The sequence below is a fragment of the Apium graveolens genome, chromosome 3 (assembly GCF_009905375.1).
Source record: "Apium graveolens cultivar Ventura chromosome 3, ASM990537v1, whole genome shotgun sequence".
In the NCBI taxonomy this organism is placed as follows: Eukaryota; Viridiplantae; Streptophyta; class Magnoliopsida; order Apiales; family Apiaceae; genus Apium; species Apium graveolens.
Window position 1 is genome coordinate 178169324 of NC_133649.1, and position 11198 is coordinate 178180521.

Sequence of the window (11198 nt, forward strand, 5' to 3'; positions counted from 1 at the left end):
GGCGGTGACCCTTGTGTTACGTACCAAGACAAATACTTGTAAGGGTGTAAAGACTTCTCCGCCTACTAAAGGAGTGAATTTATTATAAGAAAAAATCCCGGGTCTGGGAGAGGAGCTTGGGGACTAGAGTAGGGGTGAGCGAATCTATTAGAGGTTGCGTCATCGCGAACCAGGATAAAATCGCCGTGTGGTATTTTCTTTTCTTGCACTTTATTTTTCCGCACATATAAACTGCATAACCACTAGGTAAAATTTTAAAAATGGATAAATTATTTTAAAACGCCATAACAATTTTTAAATTGGTAATTAAGCTATTCAACCCCCCTTCTAACTTAAAATAGCTCTCTTACGAGACCTTACAATTAGTATCAGAGCAGCACTATTTAACATATTTGTTAAGTGATTTGCAGATTTATAGGCACAACAAAAAGTGGTCTGGAATGGCGTATATTAATCCCGTTGGTTGTGTTGAAGGTCTATCTAGCTCATGACCTCCTCTATTTGATGGCACCAACTTTGCAACATGGAAAACGAGGTTTCACATTTATGCTAGATCTCAAGGAGTCAAAGTTTGGATGGCTATCGAAGACGGTGTTTGCATTCCTACCAAAACTGTCGATGACATCATAGTCGAAAAGAAGATTAGTGAATACAATTTAAAGGAAGAAGCCACAATGAATATAGTTGTCAAGGCGAAAATGGTTCTCACAAGTGCAATTGCAGAAAAATAATATAAAAGAGTAAATAATTACAAGTCGGCACAAGAAATGTGGAACAAATTAGTGATAACATATGAAGGAACCACTGATATAAAAGATTCTCGGATGGATACATTGATCCAAGAGTACGAGAACTTTAAACTCCAAGAAGGAGAAAATATCATCGATATGGAAACAAGATTTACTCGTATTATCGATGAGTTAATTTTTATGTTATTTTAATAACATTTCAAGACTTCGGGGACTAACAATTGTAATTGTGAGTTATTAAAATACGATGGAACAATTTAAGTCACTCCCGTGATTCTTGACAAAAATGAAAGAAAGAAAAATAACATCTAAAAATTTGGATTTTAAGTTCATCATAAATATAAATATCGTTACGTCATTTTAAATATTTAATAAATTATTTGGACTCCGCATCTTTTAAAAAGTTTGCGAGTCACGTGTTTCTGTAGGCCTCCGGGTATTACTGTCGGCACTTATTTACATTAGCATATAAATAATGAAATAAGTCGATTCGTTCATATTCTTCTATTGATACTATAAATTATAACAAAAATTTAAGAATTTGAAGATATCGGAGAAAACAAATATGGCAACGATGAAGGATATGAAGACCGATGATTCAACAACGTCGAGATGTAGATCCAGTCACAGGTGATATCTAATTTTTTCTATTTTTTTATTTTAAATAATTAAGAAAGTTGCAACAGTGTATACAAGCTGTTAATTAGTAATATACATGATATTTTCGGACATCAGACTTAGTTTAGTTTAATATACACATGTCTCAAATTCAATCGGAATAAATTCAACTCGAATTATTACTTGATAAACTGAAAGCAAAGTGCAATGAAAATACTCCAAGTTAAACGTTATGCTTATTCATAGGTTACACGTACCCGATTCAAATTTAATAAATTTTTATTGAATAATTTCAAGATTAAATTCGAAGTAGTTTATAAGTCGGTAACTCTAACCCAAATTCGTATTTATATAGTTGAACTACCAAACGTGATTTAGAAATTGCCATAAAAATGTTATCAAACTATTTTATTGGATGCTCAAAGTTAGAGATGTTTAACTATTTTATAAGCAATCTAAAATCTAACCCGAAAATATTTGAAACACTTGATCCCGAAAACCTTAATCTCGAAATAAACCCAACCAAAATCTTAAAAATGGGGTTTTTAAGATACAGATTAAACTTGGTTCACCTATTAGTGTTCGAAGTCTTCTTCTCCTTGATCCTTGATCCATGATCCATGATCCATGGTTCAATATTTTTTTAGAATTTTGTTTCCTTTGTAAATTTACATTTAATTAGTTACACTTGCTTATAGAATTGCATTTTATTAATCAACCTATGTAAATAGAGAGAGTCTTCATAAAAAACATCTCATAAAACTTGAATCAATTTAAAAAACAGAATTTAAGTTGCAAACTCCTGTAATAAATCAATAATATATTTTAAAGTGTGTATTATATTAGTAAAGTTGAATCCATATTTTTATAATTGTTAATTGTACTCTTAAAAATATTTTTTTTGAAATTAAATTGTTAAAAAACTTATTTTACTATTGCTCTTGATATTTATCTCGCAACTCTTTCGCTACTTAATTTTTCTTTTTTATTTGTCAGTGATACTTAAAATTTTAAACATTATATTATATGTTAAGTTTATATAAAAGTATTATGTATATATAATACTCCACGTTATAATAAGTACTATTATCTCCGTTCCACTTATTTGTTTATAATTTTTTCCTCATATTTGATAAATATTTTAAATCTATTATAAAATATAGTTTTATAATATATTTTTAAATTTTATTTTTTTATAAAAAATTGAACATTATATTTTTTATTTAGAAGATTTTTTTTAAAAAAAATAGATAACTACATTTATATGAGTGTTAAAACACCAGTCCGGATAACTAATATCAAAAATTGGTTGGGCGGGGAGTAGGTGGTGGTTGAAAAATGAGTGTGAGATTGTACACGTTTTCAGCAATTACTTTGAAATACTTAAGAATTCAAAATTCAAATTCAAATTCAAAATCAAAATCTGACAGCTAAAATAAAATTTCCATAAGTAATTTTTTACCGTTAACTAGGTGGCTATTGAATTTAAATTCCTAGTATCAAAAAGTAATTAACAGTCCAAACCAATAGATAGAAAACAGCGTGGTCTCGCACACACCCGATTATAACTCCAAAAATTGAAGCGAGCGGGAAATAAAAAGAGGACCGATCATTTGACGCCTCGTAATTGGCGCTTTCAAACTGTTGTTTTTGTTAGCGCCTTCATTTATTCTCTCCCCTTCTCTTACACGAAAAACATTCAACTCATAAACCCTAATTTTACAAATGGATCTCAGTGATGGCAATCTATACGAGAGGAGAAGCAGCTCACGGATTCGAAAGCTGAACAGCGACAGAACTCTATCAGGATGTAAAGTGAGCAAGTATGTAGAAGAGCCTGAGATTAAATCCAAGCGAAATGTGAAGAGAAAGAGAGCTGATAAGCCAAAGGTCAGCTTTAAAAAGGAGGAAGATAAACAAGTCAAGTCTCAATCGGACTGTGTTGGTGAAGTTGAGATTAAAGAGGCTGCTCCTGATGCTGCTACTGATACCGTGGTTAATAGGAATGACGTGGAAGGCAGGAGTGCTCACGCTGTAGTTCGGGCTGCGATACGTAGCTTTTATACTCATTATCTGCATTTTGTTCAGGTTTGTTTTCGCTTTTTTTGTAGTTTTTGTTTCGTATCTGTTCTGTTTTGTTTATGTTTTATTAATGTATCTTTAATTTCATTTACTTGATGTGTAATCTCGTGAAGCTGGAATGGATAAGATTTGTAAATGACCTCACAAGTGTTTCGAGTTTGTTGTTTTTACTAGGGATTGAATGAGATATGATGCGCGTTGATTGAATAATTGTGTAGATTCTGATGTGTAATTAGGCTTATGAAAACAAACATGTTTATTAACAACTTGTTGGCATCTAGTTAACATAAAACATGGTGTCGATATGCATAGTAACATCCTCTAATTGACTGAATTGTTTTCATGTAGTAACATCATTTAAATATTAGTGTGCCTCTGATTGAAGTCTATGTTTATTTTATTATTCTGGACTATGTTTGCCTTTTTGTGGAGGGAATTAGTAGGATTTGATGATTGGATTTACATTTATTATCATTTAATGTTGTTGATAGAATGTACACGCTTGTTAAATTGTTTATGCTTTATGTTTTAAACAATCATGTTGAAAGTTCTGTATGCATAAGAATTTGATGCAGGGATTGTGAATCTAGATTCGCATGTGTGTGAGATACAAAATCCCTTGCTTTCTTTTATGTAGTTAAATTAATGTTCGTCTTTGTCCGTGTGCGGTGACAACAGTGCTGGTTATCGATTTATAACTGAACTTGTATTGTTGCTTATGTACCATTGTGGTGGTATTTAGGAAGAGGAAAAGAGGTGCGGAAAAGTAGAGGCTGACATTGAGTCTGTAAAAGATGATTCAAAAACTAAGGTTAGCCTGTGTACTTCAATAATTCTTCTCATACTAACTGTTTTCCTGCAGGCCAGTTGGATCATACATTTTCCCACATTCTTGTACATTGGTTATGGGTTTGTTTATGTTTATATGGTAGTTGTTCCTTCTCTGCGTATTGGTTGCCATTATTTCCTTCCATAAAACTTAACTCTTTCCTATATTATTAGATACAGATATAAACAATGTAAAGATGTTGTGAACACATGATTTGAAACTGTTAACTTGTTCAAGGGTGCATCTCATATTTCGCTGCTGAATCATCATATCAATACTTGTTTGTGTTATTTGTAAATGTAGAAAATTGTGAAGAAAGGTGATTCACCTAAAGAGAACAGCAAGAGAAGCTCTAAGCGCCCTGATTCCAAGGCTCTGGTAAAGGTCGTTCATTTTCTACTTCTTTTGTAATCTGTAGATATTTGCTCACAATTCTTGTTCATTGATAATGAATTTGTTTTTGTTTATGCCTTGGTTGTTCCTCTGCATCGCGATTAGTGCATGACAGAACATCATTTCCCTCCATAAAATCTAACACTTACCTATCTTAATAGAAACAATTTTAAACAAGATGTAGGGGAACACATTATTTAAGCTGTGAGGTTGTTTAAGTGATATCTCATATTTTGTGTTAATTGTATTTTTGACTTGTTTGTTTTATTTGTCTATGTAGAAAACTGTGACAAAAGGCGATGCACAAAAGGAAAACAGCAAGCACAGCTCTAGGCGCCCTGATCTAAAGGCACTGACGAAGGTAGTTCATTCACTTTCCACTTGTTTAGAACTTGAAACTTTAAAGCCTAGTTCGTGGTCTTGATATGATTAGAGTTTCTTTTCTGTATAAAATTTAAATGTCAGTTATTTTTTTTGGTAATAACCATTTTCTTTTTACTTGCCAGGTTCTGGACTTTTGAGTGTTAGCACTCAAACCCCTGTTGCATGTATATGTTTGTAGTGTAAAACCGTATATTTTATATTAATAGAATCTGATTGCTATACGTATCCTTTTAAGCTGAACATCTTATTTTGTGGGTAATATATATCATATTTCTCCTGGTTCATTAGTATGTTTTAGAGCCATATGTCTCTACTTGGGGCCAAACATATCTATTTCCTTATTATTATTATATTGCTCAGATAGATACTCCATATCCTTTCCTTATTTGGTTATCATTAGGAGAGCCGCGCAGATTTGATTATTATATTACTAGCTATTTCTCATTGTAGCTATCTGCTATTAGCTAATGCATAAATACAACTCTATCTGGTTCTGTGACTGAACCTAATAGATTGTACTTGACCAGATTGTGTGTTTAACAAGTTTAATATTTGTGTGTGCTATGATTACCTAAGTAAACATTTGAAATGTTTTTACACTAAATTCTGATATGCAATGACGAAATTTTGTTGTTTAAATAATATGCAGATGCTGGAAACAGGATCGGCATTACGCCCAAATAGGATTGGGTCTATTCCAGGTCTGCCTTTCCCTAATCCTTCCAAAAACGGGTTATATTATAGTGTATTTATTTTATGTAAGAAATGAAATGCCAGAGCAAATCTCTTAAATGTGTATTCACTTGAAATTTTCAGTACCTTTAAATGTTTCTGAGAGTTCAATTTTTGTGGCAGGAATTGATGTTGGACATCAGTTCTTTTCTAGAGCCGAAATGGTTGCTGCTGGATTCCACAACCATTGGTTAAATGGAATAGACTATGTTGGAAAAAACGGCAGCAAGGTAAATTTTCTTTAGGTTTTCTCGGAAGTTAAATTCTAAATTTTCTGGAACTTGTCTTATGTCGTAGATTTTAATTCCAAACTTGTTTATCGTTGATTCTTGTTTGTTAAATATTTATATCCATCCAAAAGTTAATTAAAATGTTGCTTTAGTATACATATTTTTGTTTCCGTACAAATTTAAATCTCGTAATACTTTGCAGATCGAGGATCTTAGCCGTTATACATTACCTATAACTGTGGCGATCGTTATATCCGGCCAGTATGAGGATGATCTGGATAATTGCGAAGATGTAATTTATACTGGTCAAGGTGGTAATAATCTACTTGGCAACAAACAGCAAATTGGTGATCAAAAGTTAGAGCGTGGTAATTTAGGACTCAAGGTATACATACTTGATGTTTAACATTTAATATTATCTGATTTGTTAATGTTGCTGTAGAAAAATTAGTTATCACTCATGGATTGATGAAATAGGTTAGTGATGTAGTATAGACAGAAACATCAAGAAAGATAATTTATTCAACTTATTATCAGGATTTTTTGTTGTAACATTTGAATTTCATGCAATATACTGGATTTTTGGTAAAAGTTTTTTTGGGTGTTTAGAACATGTTTAGGATATAAATGTGCTATATATGATGCTGCTTGTCTGTATTGTATTAAACTTGAGTTCTGACGATAAGTGTCTTTCAAAAATAGGAGACCTGGACTGCATGCGACTTACAATAAACAGAATTAACTACACTAATTAAGAAAAAATGAGTGAGATAACAGTCCTAATTGAATAAAAAGCTGTCTGGTTACTTCTATGTTCGGTTTACCATAAATTTTGATGTATTATGTCATAACTGACTAAATTTGATTTGAGTATTTAAGCCAAAGAAAGGAGTCTTTGGTTTTTATCTTTACATTTGTATGTGTCAGTATTCAAATATCGTTATCTGTTCTATGTCGCATCCTTTAGAATTCACTGGATCAAAAAGTGCCCGTGAGAGTTATTCGTGGTCACGAATCTAAGATTAGCTATGTGGGGAAGGTTTACACATATGACGGCTTGTATGAGGTAATTAATTGTGCTTGATAGGTGTTTCTACATCTACGTTTCCGGATTAAGTAACATTGTGGTGGTGCAGGTTGTCAATTACTGGGCGGAAACAGGCATTTCTGGCTTTACAGTTTATAAGTTTCGGCTCAAGAGGCTTGAAGGTCAGCCTTCTTTGACCACAGCTCAGGTTTTCTCCTTTTCTCATGTGTTACAAAACTGTTTGTTGTTATAATAGAGTTGCTTGCAAGAAATTTCTTTTATTATCATGGTTAAATGTATGCATGTCAAGATGTGAAAGTCAAATTCAGGGAAAACCAATGTTTTGATTACTTGGCTACGACTGTGCTGCAGTTTCTCACTTGATAACATGGAACTATTTGTTATACCTTCTAGCACTTGCATTTTACACAGCATTGATTAGTTACACTTGTTTCAGCCCTGTTCATGTTTTGGGTTTTTAAATGGTAAAAGAATTATATATAGAAGAAATTTCCTGTCTCCTGTTCAGGAATCTGATTTTTCCATTATTTAGCCTGCTTTCTTAAACCTGATTGTCAGGTTCACACTGACTTACCGTGCTTGTGTACATATATTTTATTTTGCAGTTTTTTATACATTTTCAAATCTGTATGAGGATATATATTTTTTAATCATGAAAGGATCCGTGTTTTTTATTTGAAGTTCTAAATGGAAGTCTCCTCTTTGTGTCTCCCTTGTAAATCCAGCTTGTTATTGTTTCAGTATCACTAGAATGGCACCTAGAATTAATACATTATACATCTTTTCTCCGTGCATGACAGGTCCAGTTTACCCGTGGGCAAATTCCCAATTCCATTTCTGAAATACGCGGGTATTACGTCTAATCTATTGAGTATCAGCTTTCCTTATGCTATTTATGAAAACACGCATCAATTATAAACCTGTATTCGTCTAAAATATTTACTTAGGCTGGTTTGCGAGGACATTTCTGGAGGCCAAGAAATTATTCCTATCCGAGCAACAAATGTGGTAGATGATCCCCCTGTTGCACCAACAGGCAAGATCACTTGCAAGTAGTATATTATCCTGACATGTGTTTAAACTAAAACTATAGTTTATTATTTTTATTATTACTGTCTTTTCGTAACTTTTAATGATTTTCTTGTCAGCCCAGTAACGTCTAACGGTCTCTCGTTTCTTTTTTACTATATAGGATTCACCTATTGTACCAAAATAGAAGTACCAAAAAGCGTTAAGCTACCCACCCAAGTTCCTGGATGTGCGTGCAGGGGTAACTGTGTAAATTCCAGAAATTGCATCTGTGCTACGCTCAATGGAACTGACTTTGCCTATGTGAATCGTGACGGAGGCAGGTTTGTGGGTGTTGATTGCTTTAAACTTGTTCCTTAATTTCTGTTTGAGATTATACTTCATCTTTTGTCCTAAAATGCCCTTGGTATCCTATTTGTATTAACTATTTAGTTGTGTGCTTATTTGCCCCAGAATAATTGAGCCAAAGGCTGTTGTGTTTGAATGTGGGCCAAACTGTGGCTGTGGTCCCGAGTGCGTTAATAGAACTTCTCAGAGGGGGCTTAGGTACCGGCTCGAGGTATTGCTAGCTATGGTCTATAGTTCATTTTGTTAATAATCTGCCATATTCTCAATTATTTAAAATCTTGCCCAAAAATTATCGTGTAAGTGCATTTTCTCTTCAGGTTTTTCGTACTGCTAAAAAGGGATGGGCTGTTAGATCCTGGGATTTTATTCCTTCGGGTGCCCCGGTTATTGAGTACATCGGGAAGTTAAGGAAGACTTCTGATGTCGATATTGACCCCGAGAACAATTACTTATTTGACATTGACTGCTTGCAAACAATGAAAGGTTTAGATGGCAGAGAGGTATGAATGTTAGCTATATAAGCCTTCTTGAGATCCTTGTTAATTGTTCTATTTTTTGTATGAATTACATTGCTGTGTAAGTTTTGTTGTTTTCTTTAAAGCACACATTGAAACAGACTTAATCAAACTGACTAAAAGAGGTCAGATTGGTTTTGATGGACCCTGAATAACCAAACTAAACCACACTCACCCTTTTCTCATTTAAATCCTATATTGTTTCTATATATATTTATGTTACTTAACAAATCTCGAAAGACTCTTTGTTAATACTGGATGTACTTGGTGTTTAAAACTTGATGATTTTCTGTTTTCATCCCGTTTTATGTGTTTTTAGTATTTAACTTATTGGTTTGAGTAACTTGTGTCGAACAGAAGCGAGTGGGAGATGTTCCTTTACCTTCTTACATGGTTAGTGATGACGATATGGACAATGGGCCAGAGTATTGCTTAGATGCAGGCAATAGTGGCAATGTTGCTAGGTTTATTAATCATAGTTGTCAACCAAATCTGTTTGTGCAATGTGTGTTGAACACACACCATGATGCAAAGCTGGCTCGGGTTGTGCTATTTGCATCCGATAACATACCACCTCTAAAGGTATTCTCCTCCCAGATTCTCACGTGTTTGTTTTGTATTTGTCTTCCCCTTTATAGATATAGGTTCAGAAAGCAACTCCATCTAATTAATGTCATCGTAATAATATTAAAGGATAATTATATGTACAATGTTTGCTTAGGCTTGCTCATTGTTCAACTCTTTGTGCGTCTTTGTAAGTTGTGTTGAACCAGAAGATATGCTTGTTTATAGTCATCTATTCTGTTGATTTCTTTGCGCCAACCTGGTCATCATGGTATTAGGTTTTCAAACCTCTTTAATCTTTATACAACTTCTACACTTACAGAAGAGAGAATCCTAGACAAAGTAGATTCTGTAAGAAATATTCGAGCTAGAAAATGAATTTTCATAGGGTTCAGTTCACACTGGAATTTAGCTATATGTTCAACAGGTTTCCTGGGAACTTTTTGTTTAGACTCCTAGAGCTGAAATTAGAGCCCACATGAAGCAGTTTGCTTGTGCATCCCAAAATACCTGATTGTAATGGCTATATATTTATTATGTTTAATAGAGTTTTTTTCTACATGTTTTACACATAACTAACAAAGCATCTTTAAAGTTTTGCGTAGTTTACACCAGCTAAATGTCACTATATTGAAAGCTCTTTGGTTAGTCATTTGGTTTGTGTTCAATATAATTCAACTATAAACAGTAATCTATGATTTTGGATATAAAAGGAAATGTCGAGCCACTTAGAAGCAGCCAATCTCGTATCTGTTTGATCAAAAATGTTTTGTGATGAAACATACAGTAAATTGTTTGTAGGACAATCTCTTGCTTTGCAGCATTGAACTTCTTAACAAATAATTTAATTGTTTGTAGGAGCTCTCGTATGACTATGGATATGCTCTTGATAGCGTACTTGGTCCAGACGGGGAAATAAAAAAGCTTGAGTGCTTTTGTGGGGCAGCAGATTGTAGGAAGCGTATGTTTTAAGGTAATCGACAATTCTTTTTGTTTTTGCAGATATTTATTTTTAATTCTTGTAGTCCCAAGTACCAAGACTTGATCTGCAATCATTTTTTCACATGCAGGGCATTTTATTTAACTGTGGGTGGTAGCTTTTCATTATTTAGCTACCAGTATACATTTTCAATCACAAGGAAACCTTAATGGTTGTAGGTGAAAGATGATGTTTTCTTTTGTATCTGTCAAGCTAAGAACTTGCTGCATAATTTTTATTTATGTATGGCACTAGTTTGAATTTTATACACCAAACAATTATCCATTTATCTATCAGCTGAGAGATACGGTAACAGTTGGAAAATCTTCAGATGCCGACAGATGGTAATGGCAACAGAAGAAATAGTTCATGAAATAGGCAGGGACTGACTAATTTGGGGTTAATTTTAATGATTTGTAACAAACTTCAAACCTTCTTATTTTAATTTTTTATTTAATTTTCTTCTTATTAAATTTCATATTAATTTTAATTTCATTCCCCTTACATTCGTTCTTGATATTTCAAATTGAAATGAATTCTGAAAAAAATATTGATATAAACACGAGGCCAGCGAGTAGTTTTCTCGAATGCAGTAGTCTTTAATTACAAAAAAGAAAGTGCAAAACATGTTGTCGTTTTAGAAATGATGGTTTCAAAAATACCCTGAATGAGAACTAACAGGCATAGATGTAGTATTT

At 33.2% G+C, this 11198-nt stretch overlaps 1 protein-coding gene across 2 annotated transcripts; it reads left to right on the forward strand.

The window, feature by feature from the left end:
- The first annotated feature begins 2962 nt into the window (after positions 1 to 2962).
- LOC141712953 (histone-lysine N-methyltransferase, H3 lysine-9 specific SUVH4-like) lies at positions 2963 to 10796 on the forward strand. 2 transcript variants are annotated; one of them, XM_074516087.1, is made up of 17 exons: positions 2963 to 3455; positions 4192 to 4260; positions 4582 to 4656; positions 4952 to 5032; positions 5705 to 5756; positions 5911 to 6017; positions 6220 to 6402; positions 6985 to 7083; positions 7154 to 7252; positions 7866 to 7915; positions 8013 to 8101; positions 8258 to 8417; positions 8548 to 8653; positions 8760 to 8942; positions 9315 to 9539; positions 10380 to 10494; positions 10592 to 10796. In XM_074516087.1, the coding sequence occupies exons 1-16, from the start codon at positions 3093 to 3095 to the stop codon at positions 10491 to 10493; spliced, it is 2055 nt and encodes a 684-aa protein (XP_074372188.1). In that variant the 5' UTR covers positions 2963 to 3092; the 3' UTR covers position 10494; positions 10592 to 10796. The 2 variants fall into 2 exon arrangements, with proteins under 2 accessions (XP_074372188.1, XP_074372187.1); XM_074516086.1 differs by having other exon boundaries at positions 2964 to 3455; positions 4582 to 4662.
- Positions 10797 to 11198: the final 402 nt, after the last annotated feature.

What these genes read in the sequence shown, in the direction of transcription:
- LOC141712953 (XM_074516086.1), top strand. Translation starts at nt 3,093, where the DNA reads ATGGATCTCAGTGATGGCAATCTATACGAGAGGAGAAGCAGCTCACGG. An exon ending in TCCCCCTGTTGCACCAACAG is followed by an intron (nt 8,102 to 8,257) that starts GCAAGATCACTT and finishes TTTACTATATAG; the next exon opens with GATTCACCTATTGTACCAAA. An exon ending in GGCTTAGGTACCGGCTCGAG is followed by an intron (nt 8,654 to 8,759) that starts GTATTGCTAGCT and finishes TTTTCTCTTCAG; the next exon opens with GTTTTTCGTACTGCTAAAAA.